Below are 21949 nucleotides of genomic sequence, written 5' to 3' on the forward strand. Positions count from 1 at the left end.
ACGGGGTTCGCAGGGCAGGGCCAACCGGCCTGGCCTGGTGCTACAGATTTCGACACGTTAGGTTCTTGCCTTCTTGAACTGTTTCGTCGGGGAATGATATTGCTGGCTTCGGATTCGGATCCTCTTAAGCTCCACGGTCCATCCGCCCCGGTTCTATTGAATAACGAACGGGTAAATCCATCATTTGGTGGTCGATCAATGGAACATGAGCTGATTGAAAGAGAGAGGCTCCCACCTCTGGGAGAGATTCATGGGTCCCAATCTTACCTCGATATAAAAATAAAAAAATTTATTAAAATATAAATTTTAATAATATTTAGAAAAAAAATAATTAAATCGAGCAATACTAAAAATAGAATCTGAAAATATTAAAATTAACGACCAACTAAAAATATTATCTTAGTATTGGTGTTTTGAAAAATTTAGCGAACTAAACTGGAAAAACAAGATACTTCTCTTAGTAATAGAGTACGGTGTGTGCAGGGATTTAGTTTAGGTGAGAATTAGATCTTCTATAAGTCGGAATCGCTCATGTTCTGAAGTCGTAAGATAAAATCATGCTTTTTTCCTATGTTCATCTTTTTATTTTTATTTTTTTTTGGGTGCTTTGCAGGTGCAAAGGTGAGACTAGAATGCCGATCGAGGACCACCGGCGCAAAGACGTGCAGCTTCGACGGCGTGACCGACCGCAGTGGCACCTACAACATTCTTGTCGCCGATGAGCACGAGCACGAGACCTGCGAGGCGGTGCTCGTGAGTAGCCCGGTGAAGGGTTGTGCCGAGACGCTGGAGGGCCGGGAGAGGGCTCGTGTGTTCCTCACCAACAACAACGGCATTGCATCAACCAAGAGGTTTGCCAACTCACTGGGCTTCCAAAGGGATATCGCCTTGGCAGGCTGCGCTCAGCTGCTCAAGATGTATCCGCAATATGAGAATGAAGTCCAAGTTTGAAAAGAATATAATCTGGTCTCCTTCTATGTAGGCTAATAGCCAAAGGTTAAAATCTTTAACTGGCTTTGTTATCACCACAGGGTGCTTATTGCTGACATACTACCAAAAAAAGGAGCACAAATTTGGTCCAAAAGCCTGGATCACCTGATGTTGGCCTGTGTTTTTGTCAGAAAAAATTGGTCCAAAATCCTTGATAGCACAAATTTTCAGCATTTCTCGGAAAGCATCTTCGACCTTTGGCATATCTGGAGGCCTAATATAAGAAACCAGCACATAATCAAGGAATTGGACTCCGTTCTAGCAGTGAGTTTCTCTGGTGTATTTGGAAGGAAAAGAATAACAGAATATTCAATTTTGAAGCATTAACTGAAGTGGGTGTTATCCAACGGATAGCATGGTTATACTGTGAATGGACCTTCTTCACCATATGCAAGCCTTCTGAAGTCCGACGTCACCTCCTGAGCCTCTGTCGCAACCAACACGTGTAAACGCTTGAAAGGAGCACTCAATCGCTGTACCGTGCATAAGGATTTCCAATTATCAGTTTAACATTGTCCCAGATTAAGGCATCTCTTGCACCAACAAGGGCATCACCTGCATCCCAGAGTCCATTGTTTTCTGCATTCTGTAATCAGCTATTATACTATATAATATAACTACAGTGGAAGTCTCTTACTTCCTCCTTTCTTTTCAAAAAAGATACCATACGAAGAATTATTTTTAGAAAAAATAAAAAGAGCAGCGAGTGGAAAATCTATTTTATAAAAATTTTAAAAAGAAAAAGCAACACCAAAAATGGAACTCTGGCTTTTTGTTATGAGATTTTTTTTTTTTTTTTAGTTTTATTTTTTTTTCCCTACTCGATGTATTTGTTGCTTATCTTAAAGAGCCATTTTAGATTGCAATTTATTGTGACTGCAAATCACCATTAAGTCCTTACATAAATGTAATTAAATACCAAAAGGTGAAAGAACCTAATAACAAAATCATGGTTGGTAAACCCCTTTTCATGGACATTCAAAAGTTTGCTAGCAACTACAGTTCCTTTGTGCCACTTATGTATTTATAGAGGCAAACAAAGCTGCAGATGGGATGGCACCCAATATAACTGTGCATGTTGGAGGCATCTTTTGAGAGGATCTCTCCATGATCTTAGTTCATCTTTGAGATATATATTGGATATACTCACTCTAGATGAATATAGTTTATCCACCCTTACACCACCCCCCTCCCAAAAAAAAAAAAAAAATGATCAGAACTATATAAAATGATTAATCTGGAATCCTCTAAAAGCAACATATTTTAGGCATCATAACCTCCAAATATATACTTGTTTGTAATGGTCCTATTGTGGAAGTAATTAATTATCTTGATCTCGAATGACAATTGAGCATCCACTTCAACTATTTACCAATGACTTAAATATCGAAAGCAGTCCGATCTCCAAATGAGAAAGTATCTCGCTAATTATTTTTACATGACTATCACACAAGTGGCTAAAGAACTCAATATTGAGGTCATATTGTTGCTGAAGAACTTTCATTGACATTGGAGCCTCCACCACAAAGATTATATGGAAAAATCTGAATGATCCAACAGTTCTTCTGTCAAGACCTGGCATCGGGTGCACACCAACCTTAGGCTTGGATGCAACTGGATCTTGAGAATGATATCCCAACATACATCTGACTGAGCTTGAGCTTTTACCAAAATCTATCTCTGGATCTCACCAACCACTGACCTGCCTAATTGATGATTTAGCTTGATGGAACCTCCTAAAATATCAGGATGGTTTCCTCTAACTTGGCACACATCGGTTGAATTGATGTGTCTAAAACTTATAGATAACGTAAGTAACTGATGTCCTCGATCATGCACCCATAGATATTGAGCCTAATGGATACCCACAACCTCTAGATTAGTGAATGCAACTTTCTGATTTCTTAACCAAATTTGTTGGTAACGTTCGACTACTCCCTCTTTATAAAAAGAAACAGCGCTCTTTTTGCCTCTCACTCTCTTCTTTTTCTCACTTATTCTCTAGTCCCGACGGACTTAAATATAAGAGGGTTTTCAACTAGAAAATCTCTAATGAGTGTGGACTTTTTTTTTTTTTTTTTTTTGCAGATTCTCCAAGGAGAAAGAGCTCCAGCCAGTCGTCAAACACCAGGTCGATAGGAGACTAATCTTAACCGCACTGATCCGAAGTCTTGCAGCAATAAATGCAGCTAATTTAAACATGCAAGAGTTCCCAATTAGAAAATCTCTAGTAAGTGTGAACTTTCTTTTCAAATTCTCTCCGGAGAAGAAGCTCCAGCTAGTCATTAGACATCAGTTGGTAGGAGACCGATTTCAGCTATACAGACGTTGGAGTCTTGCATCAACAGGTTCTATCCTTGTCTAATCAGCACATGTTTTAGCTAAAAAGCTTTGTTACGGTTCCTCATTAAGAGTCCTGGACAGCAAATCAGCAAGGAACCTGAAAGTGGTCTGAACTCTTAAGCTTCCAGCAACCTGGAATGTATATAAAAAGAACCTCGAACTTAAAAACATATGCAATTCAATTGTCTCCTTAAGCGTAACTGAAACCAAAGGATAAAAAAACAAAGAAAAGCTTCAAGTGAAACTGTAGAGACACAGACCAGGCAGTCGTAAATGGACCACCTGCTAGTTGTTATTGCTTGCGACTTGAACACCGAACTGTTCAAACAGGCTTGGCCGTAGTTTCTAGCCTTCAACTCTCCCCTCAACCAGGTTCCTCACAAACCGCCTCGGCCTATACCCCGCCACCAAAGGCTCGGCCTTGGGCATGGTGAGCCCTGCTCCCTCGCTCAAATCCACTGGCTCACCGCTGCAGTCCCACTCAAAGCACTGCACCAAGGCCCCCAGCGCCAGCCCCACCACGCGCATGGCCAGGCCCTCGCCGGGACACCCTCTTCTCCCCAACCCAAACGGCAGCATCCCATGCGGCTCATTCTCCCTTCCAGCTTCCGAAAGCCTCTCCGGCCTGAAACTGGTTGGCTCCGGCCATAGCCTGGGGTCCCTCTGGATCGCCCACGCGTTGACGAGCAAAACCGTGCCGCGCGGCACGCGGTAGCCTCCGACGATGCAGTCCTCCGACGACTCGTGGGCCGGCAGGATTGGAGCCGGAGGGTAGAGCCGGAGAGTCTCGTTGATGATGGCGTGGAGGAATGGGAGCTTGGGGAGGTCGGATTCGTCTACGAGGCGGTCTTGTCCCACCTGGAGGTCGAGCTCTTCTCTGGCCTTCTTCAATGCCTCTGGGTGGTTCAGTAGGAGCGACATGGCCCATTCTATTGTTACAGCTGTAGTATCCGTGCCGGCCGTTAACAGCACCTGCAATTCAAGTAATCATTAATTTCAGAAAGAATTCAGAAAAAAATGAGTATTCCATTAGAAGAATTACTTGTACTCATGAACAATTATTCTAAAAAGCTTGTTCAAGCACTGACATGGATGGCAACACAAGATTGGAAGGGAGCACTGGAGTTATGTTCTCCAATTTCTTTAATTACTTCTAATCAGGTTCTGCCATGTCATGTGATAAAGATAGCATGAAAATTAAATACTCTAATATGCAAGATATTTAATTTCCTGGATCATTTGCTTTGGTACCTAAAAATCTGGTATTTATTTATTCAAACATTATTTTATTATGCTAAAATCTGCAATGATCCGTTTAAAGATTTAGCTAGTTAAAAAATTTTAATTTGTTGAAATACATCCAAATCTATCACATGCACCATGCTCGATCTTCCGAAAGAATATACTTTCTTTTTTTGAGAAAAAAAAATCTTTCAGAATTGTGGTAGGAGGGGGGACAAGGATGATGTGACAAGGGAGGTCCAGGTAGGCGGCAACAAAGAAAATGATCTTTGGTAGTGTTGCGGTCAATCTCCTCATCGTCTGATCGTCGGAAACGCATACCTGTAAGGAAAATCCTCACTGATCGGAGATGTCTCCGACGAGGACCTTTCGATGCTTAAGTCAGAGAGGGGACTAGGCAACAATGAAAAAATCAGAGATTCAGCGAGAGAGAGAGTGCTTACCAAAACCATTGCCTTATCCCGTTTTATAATAGAATGCGGTATGGTCCCGCCATTAATGGTGTAGACAACTGAGGAGTTGTCAAATCGTCGGAGACTATCAAATCGTCCTGGGTTGTCAAGTCATTAAAATTAACCCATATCCTTGGCAGGACAACGCCCCATGACGGTCGTACAGCATGTCCTTGGCAGGACAACAGCCCATAGCGGTGGTACGGCGTTTGGACGGGCTGACCGACTATATGTCAGTATTTGGTTGTCGGGACGTCGGGTGATGACTCAGAAACACCGTCGGCTGATCTGGTGCCTTGTGAAAGTCGGATGTCGGCTGCCACCCCCGACAGTGAGTCGGTGATATGGATTCGGCCGCTCGGCCGGTTGAAAACAGTATTGGCCTGTTTGGCCGGCATACCTTTGGTCGGATATTGTTGGCAGTCATTGTCGGAGTCGTCTGTCCGTCCGATGGGTAGAGTCGGGCGTCGGTCGGACCGTTTCGAGGATAAATCGGCGTATAGGGGTCAGCCGGTATATCCCAATAGTTGCCCCCTCACTCCTGAGTTTGATGTCGTGTTGGCCCGCGTTACCACATGGGCGACGGTTTCTGGTGAAAGGAGTGATTTTCCATCACGTTATGTTCCGACTCTGTCGATCGTACCAATAGACGATCCGACGTCAGACGTCTCATCGGAAACGCAAACCACCGTCGGTTAATTAGTTTCGAGACGTGGTTTTTTCGCCACGCATCGGGGGGCTATTGGGTCGGAACCATTCGCGCGGATGGAGGTGACGTGGCTCGATCTGGGACAGGTGCGTCGAACCGTCGGATCGAGGAAGGGCCCAGGCACTGCCACGTGTCAACATCCAAAAAATCCTCGTTCGACGCACTTTCAACTCGACCGTCGAAGGGCCTTATATATATACGGCCACTCATATCCAAAGCTTCACGTTTTACTGCCCTGTTTCTGACGCTAAGGCCCTGTCGAGTTGTCCTCTAGTCCCAAGTAGCTGTTTCCGTCCTTCTTCTTTGAAAGCTCTTCTCGAAGCTTTTCATTCTTGTCCCTTTGCATCTTCGCTCCCTTTGCATTTTTCTTTTTAGTCTCTTTTCTTGGGGCTAGCGTTATGGCTAGAACCTCTCTTCGAGGAAGTCAGTCGAGGAACCCAACCGATGATTCCCGGTCAACCCTGGAGGCAGAGGCTTTTTCACTTTCGAGGCCGAACGTCGAACGGCTTAGGGAATAATATGGTATCCCGGAGTAGTTTTGACTTTTTGCCCCTGGGGCTGAGGGTCGGGTTAACAACCCACCTCCGGGCCAGGTGGCCTTTTATGTTGAGGATCTTCGGGCTGGTCTTCGCTTTTCGATTCTGGAGTTCATCCGGAATGTCTTGGATTATTATGGGCTTTGCCCGGTGCAACTGGCGCCGAACTTAGTCCGATTAATAATCAACTCCACTTTGTCGTGTCGGCTCTTGCCGACCTTTCCCCGCATCTCTCTCTTTCGGACGTTCTTCATCCTTCGACTCCATCCAAAAGCCTGAGGGTGGTGGTTCTTCAATCCCCGAAAGGGTCTTTCATTCATTACCGGTCTTTCATTGTCGATCCACGGGTGGAAGAATCAATTTTTCTTCGCTTCTTCTTCGCTACCCTGGGGATTTCCTTCTCGCTGGGGCGACCCCCGAACTTAGCCGAACAAAAACAGTCGAGTGGAGATAGAAGATCGAGAAGATTTTCACCGACTGAAGGATATGTCGGTGCCGAAACAGAGAGAGCTCGTCACCGAGCAAGCTCTCTATGACGCCAGTCTAAGTTCGGTTCCCCACTTAGGTACAGTTCGGTCTGTCGGTCGTCTTTTGACTTTTTTATCTGTCTTTCGACTTGTGCTAATCTTTCGTTGAAATTGCAAGCATGACGTCGAGAGTAAGACTAACAGATACCGACATTCGGCAGCACGTGGTGAGGAAGAGACCGGCACCCAGGGTCGGACCTTCGCGGCCACCCAAGATGCCCCAAACATCATCCCCGACTGCCGTTGCGATGGCGACTGCATAGCCTGACACCGATCGAGCGTCGGGCTTTGAACCAGTCATCGCCTTATCGGTGTCGGCGGTGCCACTCGAGGCACCATCCGAGGAAGGGGCGGCGGAGGGGGTAGCCGAAGGAGTATCGATGACCTCGCCTGTAGAAGAGGTTGGGTCGAAGCATGAGAGCCCGAACGACCTACGGTGGCTCCCGTCGTCCCCTCAGGAGGAACTCAGTCGAGTTCAAGCTTTCCATCTTTCTCTGATCTTTGGGCCTGGGCGACTGATCGGAGGAAGGCTCCGATGGCGTCGATGGACGACTCAAGGTTGGCGGATCGTATCGCGTTGTCCGACGTTCAGGTTTCCGAGAAAGCATCGGCCCTGGCCAACCACAATTTGGCCAGGAGGTTGTGTCAGGCAACCATTCTCCCGGCTGATCGGGAGCTCTTGAAGAGTCGGCAGGTGACCGAGATGCTCTCTTTATTCTACCCAACCATGATTGAAGTGAGTTCTTCTTTTTCTTTCCTCTCCATTATTATTTTCATCATTTTATTTTTTTGACGATCGGCCTTCTACTTGCAGCTGATCTACAACATGTCTGAGTTGGAGGTCGGGTACCGGAGGTTTGGCGACATCCGGACGGCCTGGAAGGATAGGGCGAAAATCGTCGAAGCCGAGAAGGTGATGCTGGTGGAACAGCTGAAGCTGTCGGTCGACCACGAGGCCAGGCTCGAGGAGGAGATTTTCCGACTCACCGACGGCCTGGCTGCCTCAGAGGTCGAACTTCAGTCAGCCCGCGAGCAGGCCAAGCGCAAGATCCATTCCGTTCATCGACTGCGGCGTGAGCGGGATGGCTGCATTAGTGAGCTCGAGGCCGAACGTGAACAACTTCGGATCAGCCTGAAAAATTTGGCTAAGGCTGAGAAGAACCTGTCCTCCGCCCAAGCCGATGCCGACATAGTGAAGACGGAGGCAGAGTCGGCTAAAGAGGCATTGAGCCGGGCGGTGGAGGACTTCTGCGGCTCAGACGAGTACCGGGAGGAGCTTCTCGAGAGTGGCTTCACCTCCTACCGAGTGGGGTACGAGGACGCCCGGGATGCAATTCAGAGACTATACTCAGAACTCGACCTGAGCAGCATCGTCCCTTCGGGGTCGGAGGACCAAGCCGCAGAGGAGGAGGCCGACCCAATACCGGAGGATCAGATGGCTGCGGAGGAGGTCGTCCCTGGGCCGGTGGAACGAGCTACCGAAGGTGAGGTGGCTCCAACCTCCGATCCCACTCCGACTCGAGCGGGTGCACCGGTCGCTTCCGAACCCTTCCCGATCCAGGAAGTCGGTTCCAACGAGTAGTCAGAGTATCTGCTCCATTATTTTTATTTTATTTTTGTTTTGCCTTTGATACTTGCAATCGAGCTTCAGCCCAATTTTATAAGTCTAACTTTAATTAAATGAAATCGAAGACTTTTCAATTTTTTTCCTACATGTGGTTCAAAATGTATGTCTCACCGAGACATCTCCGAGGGTATAGGTCGTAGATCCGACATGCCTCATTAGGACGTTCGGTGGGATGCAGCGTAGTTGATCAAGGTAGTCAGTAGTGTGCGCCATGCTAAGGGCAGAGCGAACCCCGATCGCAGACCGGCATCCTGACTGTCATACAGATTGTGTAGGATCCGATGGTCGAGAGTCATTCGATGCAGTTAGCTTGGATGTTGACTGTAGGTCGAGTGTCCATCGCCCAGACCTTGGTCGGGCGTGCACGTCGAGCCAGATGTTGACCAATCTCCAAACGTAGCTTATTGACACGATCATTCCATGAAACCTGATAGTCGAGTAGTGTCCGACGTATTCGGTTAGGATAACGATGACAAGTCGAATATCCGTTGCCCAGCCCTTGGTCGGACGTATACGTCGTGATGTATGATAAACGGTGGCAAGCCGAATATCCTTCAATCGATCATGACCAAGTTGGTATGTTGCAAGTACGACCTCGGTCGTCTTAGCATTTTATCCTTCTTAGTCGAAGCCAAGTCGGCAAGTTAGCCAGCCGCGCTGATCGAGAGTCGACTGTGGAAGGAGCGCGGCTTCAACTTAGAGAGGTTTCATCGCCAGCGCTGGCCTTCCATTAGTGTAGGCAGAAGGTTTTCGTAAGAGTTTGATGTGTCGTCGACGATCGGGCCGTAGGTTCTGAACGAATCGTTGGGTCCAAGTTGGGGCATCAGGACTCGTACTTCTGACGAGGGCCGACCTACGGTGGAGAGCCGAACTTTGTTGACTCTGGAGTTTTGAAATTGAGCTGTATTCTGAACAAGGACATACAGAATTCACTGATGGTATAATTTTAGATTGTCGGCATTCCAAGTTCGGAGAATGATCGTCCCTTCCAGGGTCTCAAGTTGGTAGGTGCCCGACCTGCAGGTGTCCGCTATCTTGTAGGGTTCTTTCCAGTTTGGGGATAATTTTTTTTGATCCAGAGGCTTCGAGACTTCCGCCTTCCTTAAAATCAAGTCTCCAGGTCTGAAAAACTTTGGTTTAACTTTAGCATTGTAGTATCGGGCCACTCTTTATCGGTAGGAAGCCATGCGGAGTTGAGCCTCGCATCGGAGCTCGGATAAGAGGTCCAAGTCAGCTCTCCGACACTCAGAGTTGCCTGGCTCACAGTACCGCTCAACTCTAGTCGATGGTTGCCCGATCTCGAGTGAAATCATTGCCTCCGTCCCATAGGTCAAATTGAAAGGAGATTCTCCAGTCAGAATATGGGGTGTCGTTCGGTACGCCCACAGGATTAAGTGCAATTCCTCGACCTAGAGGCCTCTGGATTCATTCAGTCGAGTCTTCAATCCATGCAAAATGGTTCGGTTGATTACTTCGACTTCTCCGTTGGACTGTGGATGCCTGACCGAGATCAGCTTCTGCATGATATGAAATCTTGCACAGAACTCTCTGAAGTCTTGGTTGTCGAATTATCGTCCATTGTCGGTGATGATAGTGTATGGCAGTCTGAATCTGGAGATGATGGACTTCTGGATAAAGTCTTCCATCTTACGCTCGGTGATTTGCGCCAGGGGTTCGACCTCCACCCACTTGGTAAAGTAGTCGATTGCGATGACTATGAACTTTCTTTGATCAGACACCAGAGAGAAAGGGCCGAGTATGTCGATTCTCCATTGGGCGAAGGGCTACGGGGCGACAATGAAAGTCAGCTGGTTGGCGGGCCGGTGTTGTATGTTGGCATTTTTTGACATGGCTTACACCTCCGAACCAAATCAGCCGCATCTTTCTTCATGGTGGGCCAGTAGTAACCTTGTCATAGGACTTTATAGGCCAGAGATTTGCCCCCCAGGTGACTTCCGCAGATCCCTTCATGCACCTCTCTGAGTGCGTAGTCCGCGTCCGTCGGTCTCAGGTACTTTAGCAAGGGAAGGGAGAATGACCTTTTGTAGAGTCGTCCGTCCATCATTACATATTGGGAGGTCGTCTACCGAAGTCGCTTGGCTTTCGCGGGGTCTTCGGGGTTGGTTCCGTCAGTCAGATACTGAACGATCGGATCCATCCAGCTTGGCTCGGTCGTCAGTTGTAGCACCTCCTCAGTCTTGTCGACGTTCGGTTGCTCGAGACTCTCTACGAGTGTTCGACCCAAAGCGCCATAGGCGGATGTTGCAAGCCTGGAGAGTGCGTCAGCCCGAGCATTCTCCATCCTGAGAATATGGAAGATCTCGAAATACTTGAGGTGCGTCACGAGATCTCTCACTTTTTGAAAATATTTTACCATGGTCGGATCCCGCACTTCGAATTCGCCTCTGACTTGCCCTACAATCAGCTGGGAGTCGGAGAAGACTCTAAGGTTGTCGATCCCGAGCTCCTTCACCACTCTCAAGCCAGTGAGAAGTGCTTCATACTCAGCTTGATTATTAGAGGCTTTGAAGTTGAACCGGAGGGCGTACTCAATAACTACTCCCTTCGAGTTGGTAAGCAGGAGCCCGTCCCCGCTCCCTTGAGCATTAGAAGCTCCGTCTATGTGTAATACCCAGGTTGACCCGGGGTTATATTCAGAGGTTGCAGCTTCTTTGGAGCTCCCGTTTTCCGATATTTGGTCGGTTGTTGGGCATTCCGCAATGAAGTCGGTCAGAACTTGAGCTTTCAAAGCAGGTCACGGTCGATACTAGATGTCGAACTCGCTCAGCTTCACCGCTCATTTCGTCAGTCGTCCTGATGTGTCGGGGCGATGCAGGATCGCCCTCAGGGGTTGGTCGGTGAGGACCACGATGGCGTGCACTTGAAAATACGGATGGAGTCGTTGCGCTGATATGACCAAGGCAAATATCATTTTCTCTGCTCTTGAGTACCGAGTTTCGATTTCGTGGAGCACTTTGCTGGTATAATATATAGGTTGGTAAATTCGGCTCTCGTTCTTCCAGATGTGTACCGAACTAACTACCTCTGGGGCGGTAACCAAGTAAAGGTACAATATTTCTCCAACCTCTGGCTTTACAAGCAGGGGTGAAGAAGTCAGATATTTCTTCAAATCTTCGAAGGCTTGCCGGCACTCATTCGGCCAAGAGAAGTCCTTTGTCTGCCTCAGGGTTTTGAAGAACGGGAGACATCTCTCAGCTGACCGAGAAATAAATTGGCTGAGTGCGATGATCCTTCTATTGAGCTACTGTACTTTCTTTTTAGTATTCGGATGCCGCATGTCGATAATCGCCTTTATCTTCTCGAGATTGGCCTCAATTCCGCATTGAGAAATGAAAAACTCGAGAAACTTTCTCTAAGTCACCCCGAAGGTGCACTTGGTCGGATTTAGCTATTGAAAAATTCAATGCAGGGGTAAAATAGTAATTTTAAAATTTTTTCAAAATCACTATTTTACAGTAAAAATTATTAATTAATCTAATTAATTAATAAAAATTTATCCTACACTAGGATCTAAATATGATATATAGCATGCATGCATTTAAATTTGAAATTCAAATTTGAACAGTAAATACTTTACTGTAATGTGTTCAGAACACAATACCTTTGTGCGGATAGTAGATCGTCGTAATCTGATTATCGTCAGAAAAATCTGATCGATGCGATGCAGTCACACAGTATGTCTGGCCTCTGTGGATCATCCACACGAAGCTTCCGATCTGATCGACTCCTCACGAGTGCTAGCTCGTTGTAGAGCCCTTTCGACGGTCGATGCTGATCGAACTCCTTCGATTGATGTCTGTCGATTCTTCAAATACTCTGGATCGTCAGCAAACATGTTTGAGAGGATGTTGAAGATCTCTCTAAAATTTGGTGGGCTCATGACACTCGTAGCTCACCTTCTTACTTCCCGAACTCCAGACTGAAACCCTGAAGAACTCACTGAAATCCTACGCACACTTTTTCTTTCTTTTCTTTCTTTTTCTCTCGGAAGGATATAGACCTTCACCTTGCACACAAGGATTCCTCACACCCAGATTTTCTCTTCAAATTTTTTTTTTCACATGCCCCACTCTTCTCCTCCTTTTAAAACAACAACCAAGGTCTTATCCATGTGAGAGGATAAAGATGAGTAATTGCACATTTGAATTCAAATCAAATTTTGAATTCAAATGGAAACTAATTTATCCCTATCCACTAAGGACGTGAGAAGAGGAGGGCGTGGCTTAATTTGTGCATGAGTGATTTCATGAGAAATATTTTCTCGTGTAATAAATGGGGTGCTAAAAGAGGATAAGGTCAAGGCACTAAGATTGATTGCTCATTCAAATTCAAACTTTGTTTTGAATTTGAATGGCCAACCAATCATCCTTATCCACTCATTTGGCATATTAAAGTAGGGCATGAGGAGGGCTTTGCATGAGGAAAAATTTATGTGAACTTCCTTCTCGTGAATTCAAATGGGCGTAGTGGAAGTGAGGTGGCGCAGGGAGAATGGGTCAAGGTGGTTTCATTATTTAAACCAACCTAATTGAACCAAATAAGTTAAGCCCAATTAGACTAATTTAAACCCAACTAAATTAGGTTTAATTAGGCTCAATAAAATTCTAATCAAATCAGGAATTGATTAAGCCCAACCCCTGATCAAATCAGGGACCAAACCATCTCGACGATTAGGTCAACTCTTAACCTAATCGGGTCAAACCCAACTGAATCCAATTCAATTGGACTTGATCCAAAAATAATTACTCAATCAAATTGAGTTAATTAACGATCAAATCACTAATTAAACCTCTCATAAATATTGAGTCCAAATTCGATGGATAATCGGGCATCAGAATTCATCGATATGTAACCCTGATTGAAGAGTCCCAAACCAGTGGGACTCTTGACCCCGGTACCCAAAATGTATGGAACTCATGATCAGAGAATTTTGATTCTTGATCACAGAGTCCCAAACACGTAGGACTCATAGTCCACGAGCATTAGAACTCTTCATCAGCCATCAGATCAGATAGGAACCTCTAATGTGTGTGACCCCGCAGGTTCGAACCTAAACCGGCAGCACAGGAATCAATTCCTGTACTAATCGAAGTGACCATCTAGCAATGGTATCCGATGACCGGATAGGTCGAATAATCACAATCGCAACACTCAAAACCTACGTGAATATGGTTACTGTATAATTCATCCTTTTGACCTCTATGTTTAGGATGACTCAGGGTTAAACTGTCAACCCTGATTAGATCATCCGAATCGTGCTCAACTCAAACAGTACTGTGACTCCTCACAAAGACTACCCTGGCCAAGATTTTACTAAATTGAAATATGACTATACACAGCTCCTGAACTGGAGTGGTCAATCCCATCTTGACACATGCACCGACAAGTCAAGTACTTGACTACACCCAGCAGCCTTCCGTCACTGAATTAGAAATTCAGGTAGTCCAATACCTAAGTGCAGTGAGTTGCTTGCAAGTCACCATGGCGGTCTCAGATCAGAGGGACATTTATATCCATATTCCATCGGAGCAAACTTGACAGCAGAAATAGCTCCGGAGTCGGTCATGTTCAGTACAGATGTACCCTTACATCTCACCTGTATGCCATACCAGTGTCTCCACACTCATTGGTTAAGAGGACAACCAACCTATATGGCACACAACGATCTATGCTTGATAAACATTGTCGTCCTTAGTAACAATGTATCATTTGATCGCGAACAGATTTAAGGACTAAACGATAAATCATCTTTTGTCGAGTCTAAATAGTCCTAAGGACTTCACCACAACATAGGAGTTCATTAGAAGATGAAATATTTTGTGATAAAAAATATCAAAATAATTTTTATTAATTCATAATTCATGTACATATACAAAAATGAGCACAACCATCAACAGACTGACGATTGGCTTTGGGACACTATTCCCAACATTAGCATCATCCGATGTCGTCGAAGCGTGCGAAAAATTTCTTCCAGATCTTGGATGTGATTTGAAGCTTGTGCGCTCTTCACCAGCATGTCATCCACGTACACCTCCATGTTGCGTCCGATTTGAGCTTTGAAGACCTTATTGACGAGTCACTGGTAGGTGGCTCCGGCATTCTTCAGACCGAAGGGCATCACTCTGTAACAGTAAAGGCCCTTGATGGTCACGAAGGTCGTATGCTCTTCATCCTCGGACGCCATCCGGATCTGGTTATATCCGACAAAGGCATCCATGAAGCTGAGCAGTCGATGACTGGATGTCGCATCCACCAGTTGATCGATCTTTGACAGTGGGAAGCTGTCCTTCGGACAGGCTCGATTCAGGTCGGTATAGTCGATACAGATCCTTCACTTTTCGTTGACTTTCTTCACCATGATGACATTGGCGAGCCAGTCGGGATATATGGTTTCTCTAATGAAACCCATCTCGAGTAGTTTGTTTACTTCCTCATCGATGGCCTTCTGTCTTTCGGGGGCGAAAGACCGTTTCTTCTATCTCACCGACCTCATGCCAGGGGCGATGTTGAGTCAGTGAGTCATTATTTTTGAAGGAATGCCAGACATATCCGCTGCCGACCAAGCGAATATGTCAGCGTTGGCTTTCAATAGCTCTATCAGCTGCTGTCGCTCCGGGTCGGACAATTGCGACCTGACCCAAATCACCTGTTCAGGATTCTTTGCCATCGGGATGAAAATCAGCTATTCAGTCGGTTCACCCTGTTCCTCCTCTTTCCGTTGGTCCAACTTATCGACTGATAAGAAATTCTTTGATTTATTATTTTGAGTTGAGATTTGGAAGCATCACCGAGTGAGCCGTTGATCCCCGCACATTTTTCCAGCTCCATTTTTAGTCGAAAATCGGACCAGCAAGTGATATGTCGAGACTATTACTCTGAGAGCGTTTAGTCCGGATCTTTCAAGTATGGCATTGTAGGCTGAAGGTACTCGGACGATCGTGAAGGTCAAGTAGACGGTGCTTTGTCGTGGTTCGGCCCCAGCTGTCACAGGAAGAGCAATTTTTCCTTCCACTGCGATGGCATCCCCGACGAAACCTACTAGGGGCGTAGAGACTCTCCTGAGTCGGTCAGTCGACAGTCGCATTCGAAAGAAGATCGAGTAAAACAAAATATTAGTCGAGCTTCCATTATCAACAAGAATCTTTTTTACATCATAATTCGCTATTGTTGCCGAGACAACAACAGCGTCATCATGGGGAGTTTGGATTCTCCAAGCATCTTCATCTGTAAAAATGATTACATCATCTTGGCGTGGCTTCTTCGTCGACTCCCCTTCAGTAGTCATCCCTCGGTCCAGTCATTTGGAGATTATGTTGATGACTCCGGTAATAGGCTGATTCTTTGCTGCCTCTTCAGTCGGTTGGGATCGTCGGTCGGAAAGGGGTCGAGTCGGCGGGTCCTTTCGATACTTTTCAAGATATCCTCATCGTATGAGGGCCTCTATTTCATCCTTGAGTTGGATGCATTGCTCGGTGTTGTGACCGTGGCCCTGATGGAATCGACTGTATTTTCTTCGGTCGCGGCCCTTTGCCTTCAGAGGCGGAGGCCGTCGCAGATATTTCGCTCCTTCGATCTCCATCAGGATCTGCGCACGAGGAGTGGAGAGAGGGGTGTAGGAGTCATACCTACGATGCGTCGGTCTCGGACTCTGCCGTCGGGGCGATCTCGGGCTCCATTGTCGGGGCGAGACCCGTTTATCGGTCGGGGGTCTGCTGAGTTCAGCAGGAGCCTGATTTTTCTTTCGCTTCTCCTTCTGGCCCTTGCTCTCGGTCAAGCACCGGTCAGAAGCTCTTTCGTCCGCGTGCATGTATTTGTACGTGCACTCCAGCAATTCGACATATGTCTGGGGGAGGATCTTATCCAAGGAATATGTGAATCGGGACCCCCTTAGCCCCCTCTTCATGGCTGAGATAGCCATGTCTTCGTTGAGGTCCCAAACCTCAAGTGTGGCCGCGTTGAATCAGGCCACAAAATATCAGAGTGTCTCATTTTCTTTTTGCTTGAGGGAGAAAAGACTGTCCGAGGTTCGTAACGATTTTCGACTGGTGCTGAAATGGGCTACGAAAGAATGCTCGAGCTATCCGAAGGAGTGGATACCTCCTGAGCAGAGGCCGAAGTATCAGGCCCTGGCAGCTTTACGAAGTGTGGCGGAGAAGCCGATGCAGAGGACATCGGTTGCCCCTTGAATTATCATGAGTGCCTTGTAGCTCTCCAGATGGTCAACTGGGTCGGTGGAGCTGGACAAGCCGACTAGGGATCTTGAACCGATTAGGGATTGGTTCGTCGAGGATAAATCGGGAGAGAGGTTGGGTGGTCCGAAAGTCGACGTCGTTTGAAGACTTCTGACCATCCACCTGGAGCTGGACAAGTCGATGGTCGATTTCTTCGAACTTACGTTCGTAGTCGTCCAACCGTCGGTGTTGAGAAATTCCAGGGGTCGAACCTCCCGACGAATTTGAGAGGAAGGCGGACGGTGTCCGCGGCCGCTTCTCCTTCCTCACTCACTCCAGCTGGAAAGGAGAGGGACGCCGAGACTGATGGGTGTCGCACCGTGACCGCCTCCCCCCTTCTCGGTGGGAGTGCTGAGATGGTTGCTCCTGAGGAGGAGATGGAAGTTGATGCGGGCGTCGACGGCTACTTCTGGATGGCATCGGATGCGCCGTCGGTTATTCCGCCGGCGGTTGCGGCAACTGAGTTGGTTGTTGTTGGAGGTTTTTGACCGCATCCGTCAGAACAGTTATTTGTCGCACGATCATCGCAATCTGTGCCTCCGTGGTCACCACAGGATGCGGAGAGCCGGATTTCGCCATGGAGGGTAAAGGAGGGGCCTCTTTCCGATGAAAAGAGTACCTCGCCGATTTGGTAGCTCTCGATCGCTGAGTCCTGATTTTTATTATCTCGAGAGATTTTTCAAACTCTATGAAGCTCGCTGTCTTACCGCCGCCGCGGCCGACGACCCCTACCTAGCGCGCCAAATCTGTTGCGGCCAATCCCCTCGTCGCTTGATCGCCGGGAACGCGCACCTGCAAGAAAAATTCTCACTGACCGGAGATGTCTCCGACGGAGACCCTCCGATGTTTAAGTCAGAGAGGAGACTAGGCAACAGTGAAAAAATCAGGGGCTCAGCGAGAGAGAGAGAGAGCTTACCAAAATCGTTGCCTTACCCCGTCTTATAGTAGAATGCGGTATGGTCCTGCCATTAATGGTGTAGACAATTGGGGAGTTGTCAAATCGTCGGGGGCTATCAAATCATCATGGGTTGTCAAGTCATTAGAATTAACCCATATCCTTCGCAGGACAACGCCCCAGGGCGGTCGTACAGCATGCCCTTGGCAGGACAACAGCCCATGACGGTGGTACGATGTTTGGACGGGCTGACCGACTATATGTCGGTATTTGGTTGTCGGGACATCGGATGATGACTCGAAAATGCCGTCGGCTGATCTGGTGCCTTGTGGAAGTCAGATGTCGGCTGCCACCCCCGACAGTGAGTCAGTGATATTGGTTCGATCGCTCGATCGGTTGAAAACAGTATTGGCCTGTTTGACCGGTATACCTTTGGTCGGATATTGTCGGCAGTTATTGTCGGAGTCGTCTGTCCGTCCGGTGGGTAGAGTCGGACGTCGGTCAGACCGTTTCGAGGATAAATCGACGTATAGGGGTCAGCCTGTATATCCCAACAGGTAGCACTGCCCGTTTAGTGGTTCATGTAATTCCTTTCCCTCTTCAATCACGAGATTGTGGGCTACCACCAACTATATATACTGCCATATATATTTTTAAGGGCAAGGTGATGGTCCAGTACTCTAGATTGTCTGCCTTATGTTCAGTTCTTTGGAATGAAATTTCCGAATAGTCTTTGATTTCAATATTCATTTTACATTTAATCCTTGCCCCATAATGTGTATAAAATCTACCTAAGTGCGCAAAGAAAATCTACATGTAGGTGCCTCTGAACTAATCATAAAATGCTATGTAAAGGGCTAAAGATAAGAAGACAACTAAACAAAGTACTGGTGTTAAATTTTCTCTACTTCTAAGACTAAGATGTTGAGCACAAAAGGGCATCTTTTCAGGTCTCAAGACTATCTGGAGCAAGAAGACGAGGTGGTCTTCTGCCAAAACGGATTTTTAGGGACCGGGACTACCCCAATTCGTCTCTTGCTAAGAGGCCCTTCTTTTGAGGTTGGGAAGAAACGTCTATGCTGGACTTGTTCAAACTTATCTCCGGCTCTAAAGATTCTCTTGGTTTCTTACCGGGAAAAAAAAAAAAAAAAAAAAAAAAAAAAAGGGATTCTCTTGGTTACAAGGCTTCTTCTTCTTCTTATTTTCCTTTTTTCCCCCTCTTTTGAGAGGAGGAGGGTTGGTGGCGGACCATCCAATATTTGATCCTAACCTCCATTTGCTAAGCAAAAATGTACGATCAGGACAAGTTCCCACCCAAAAATTTTTTTTAATAAAATTCAAGTGGCTTCAACCACCATAATATCTCCCTCAAAAAAAAAAAAAAGATAAACCATGAGTATCTATGAAATCAAAAGCTTGCAAATACTATTAGAAAAATCATGCAAATTTTTTTGATAACTGAACCATAAATATATACCACTTCGATTCAAAAGAATAGAAATTTCATCCAAGAAAAAATCCAAAACAATTGGAGAATTTTCCACTAATTCAAATAGTATATATGCTGTTGATGGAAACTATCAATTCTGTCACAAAATCTGATAGTTAATTTGTGAAGGTGTTACTTACCACAAGAACCCCTTTGATAATTTCATCCGTATAGTATTCAGGATCACCTTGTTGGAGAGACAACAATACATCAATAATAGTCTTCCTTCTTCCCTCCCCTCCTCCATGATCACCTCTTCTATGCTCATCAATCAGGCCCTGCATGAAGGCATCCCTCTTCTCCTGCAACCTCTTCAGCTTCCTCTCCGCCCCTCGATAATCCAGGAATCGGAGGATCGGCAGGAAGTCGCCAAGATTCGTGGTGGCACTCAACGCAAACGTCTCCTCCACAATCTCTTGGAACCTCCTGGCCTCCTCTGAGTCCTCTACATCCTCCCCATAATACCTCTTTCCGGCGATCATCCTCATCATCACGTTTAACGTTAGTTCGAAGAACGTCTTCTTCATCTGCACCTTCCGATACCCGTCCTCGTCGTTAAAGTCGCTAACGAGTCGTCTAACCAAGACCATGACCTCCTCTCTCCGTATACCGGAGAAGGAGTGGAGTCGAGCTGTTGAGAAGATTTCTACGGTGGCGATTCTTCGTAGGTTCCGCCAGTGGTGGCCGTAGGAAGCCCACACGATGGTGGTGTAATTGTAGCCGAGGTGTTTCCCGGCGAGGAAGCGGGGGCGGTTGGCGAAGATGACATCGTTCTTGGAGAAGCATTCCTCCGCGGCATCGGGCGAGGAGATTACGAGGACGGGCCGGGATCCGAGGCGCAGAGAGATGATTGGGCCGTAGCGGGCAGAGAGAGCGGCGAGGAAGCGGTGGAGGGGTTTTTTTAGGAGGTGGAGATGGCCGAGTACGGGGAGAGAGGGAGGATAAGGTGGCGAGTTCTTGCCTCGGCCGAGTCGGGTGAAGAGGAGGAGGAGAATTGCGAAGAAGATGGCCAGGTAGCGGATGAGATCCATGGTGGTTTGGTTTGTGATCTCTCCGGGCGTTCATTTATTTCGATGGTTTCTGCAAGGAGAAATAATGCATTGGTTTGTTTTCATTTGCTGGAGCCGAATGAGCTCCAAAGAAGTCAACGGGATGGGTTTGGTGCGATGGACGGCGCGCGTGATGGTGCGTACACCATCATGGTACCATAGAGGATCCGTATTTTTTATAAAATTATAAAAATTTTAAAAAAATTTACTGCCGCTTTCGACAATGAAAAGCAAAAACGATCAACTTTTAAAAATAAAAATTTATAATAATCGTGAAAGAGAATCATATCAAAATAAAAAAACCAAAAATTATTTTATTTTTATTTATTCATAATATATATATATATATAACTAAATTAAATATATCATCTATAATTTTTATAATATAATTCATATTGATTCATCTAATAAATATATTTAAAAATACGTATCCATTCTCGTAGAGTTAGTAATTTAGATTTATACTAAATATAGAAGATATCAAGAGGTTTTTGGTTCGTAATTATAATCGGAGTCGGAATGAATTAGAATATGAATCGAAATGACTATGTCTCCTAAAGCATTTCATTCATAACTAAATCAAAATCAGAATGCAGATTTGAATTTTAGTAGAGAGCTAGAATTGGACTTTAGGAGGATTTGACCATTCTGCCATGGAATCAAAATCGAATAAAACTCTTCTTAGCCAAATAGTTAGAATTTTCATTCCATATCCCAACTCCCTCTAACCAAACACCCTTTAAGGATATTAAATATCAAGTATGTTTGATTTTGGATTAGACTTCAGATCAGACTAAGTTTTGGATGAAGAATCATTGAAAGCATAATCAAAATCAAAATTAACGGTTTGTAATTTTTTAATCTGTAATTTTTTAATCCAGAACCGTTGCTATGGTTAATGTAGAATATTTATGCATGAGTATGACATGTGAATCACATAGATCACATATAAGCACAGTAGAAGATTTAAGGTTACCTCTTGCAAATACCCACGAAGAGAAGCCCAGATCTGAACCAGGGTATTGCTATAGCCTTTCTGAGCTCACACAATCTTTTGCACACATGGTCCGGATCCTCGATGCTCCTACACATGCTTTCTCTACCAAGGTTGTCGGGGCGGCTACTAGAGTCGGTCCCCGTTTGTAGTTCCATGGCTACTAGAGTCGGTCCCCTCTTGTAGTTCCACGTCTTCAAATCCCAAGGCATCATCGGTGATGGCTTTGGAGAGAACTAAATGGCCTTGGAGAGAGCTAAATGAAGAGAGAGCCTTTTCTTACTATTAGGAGAGGGAGAGTGTTTTACGTTTCTATGTGTTCTCTCCAACAAATGAGAGAATACTCTATTTATAGAGTTGGGATAACTATCTAATAGTTGATTCAAACTCAAAATTCAAACTCAAATTTGAACTCAAAATTCAAACTCAAACTCTATCTTACAAAAGATAGAGCTTAATGTTAATTTAATCTTGTATTTGATAACCTTATAAGATACGGGTCTAATTTCCATATGGGTGGACTCTTTAATATTATCAACATCTCCCACTCACTCATATAGAGAAGATGTCATCCTCGTATACAGGCTCTCCAAATCTTCGATCTGCTTATCTCCTTATGCGAGAAATGGGACATGTGATATAACAGGAAGCATGTGAACAAAGAGGAGTGCATTATTAAGTCATCACCAAAACTAACAATGTACATCAACTTAGAAGCATCTCATATATCTCAGATCATCTATATCCATAAGATTAAGCACCTTGAATCTCTCATAACAAGCGATGCTTAAACATCACGAGTAATGTACTCATAACTTTATCAGAACAAAACTAACTAAGC

The 21949-nt window shown here is 45.7% G+C and overlaps 2 protein-coding genes across 2 annotated transcripts; one reads left to right on the plus strand and one right to left on the minus strand.

The window, feature by feature from the left end:
• The first annotated feature begins 93 nt into the window (after positions 1-93).
• On the plus strand, positions 94-951 carry LOC105033270 (pollen-specific protein C13-like). The gene is made up of 3 exons (XM_073260122.1): positions 94-171; positions 484-496; positions 614-951. Exons 1-3 carry the CDS (start codon positions 94-96, stop codon positions 949-951), a joined length of 429 nt encoding a protein of 142 aa, XP_073116223.1.
• Positions 952-3365: 2414 nt separating this feature from the next.
• On the minus strand, positions 3366-20164 carry LOC105033232 (cytochrome P450 81Q32). The gene is made up of 2 exons (XM_010907939.4): positions 19206-20164; positions 3366-4305 (listed from the first exon to the last, which is right to left on the minus strand). The coding sequence occupies exons 1-2, from the start codon at positions 20094-20096 to the stop codon at positions 3679-3681; spliced, it is 1518 nt and encodes a 505-aa protein (XP_010906241.1). The 5' UTR covers positions 20097-20164; the 3' UTR covers positions 3366-3678.
• Positions 20165-21949: the final 1785 nt, after the last annotated feature.

Source organism: Elaeis guineensis, chromosome 6, assembly GCF_000442705.2.
Source record: "Elaeis guineensis isolate ETL-2024a chromosome 6, EG11, whole genome shotgun sequence".
Classification (NCBI taxonomy): Eukaryota; Viridiplantae; Streptophyta; class Magnoliopsida; order Arecales; family Arecaceae; genus Elaeis; species Elaeis guineensis.

Excerpts from the sequence above, each read along its gene's own strand:
- LOC105033232 (XM_010907939.4), bottom strand. The coding sequence starts at position 20,096 with ATGGATCTCATCCGCTACCTGGCCATCTTCTTCGCAATTCTCCTCCTC. Across the intron at positions 4,306-19,205 it reads TTATCAAAGGGGTTCTTGTG|GTGCTGTTAACGGCCGGCAC; the intron begins GTAAGTAACACC and ends CTTGAATTGCAG.
- LOC105033270 (XM_073260122.1), top strand. The coding sequence starts at position 94 with ATGATATTGCTGGCTTCGGATTCGGATCCTCTTAAGCTCCACGGTCCA.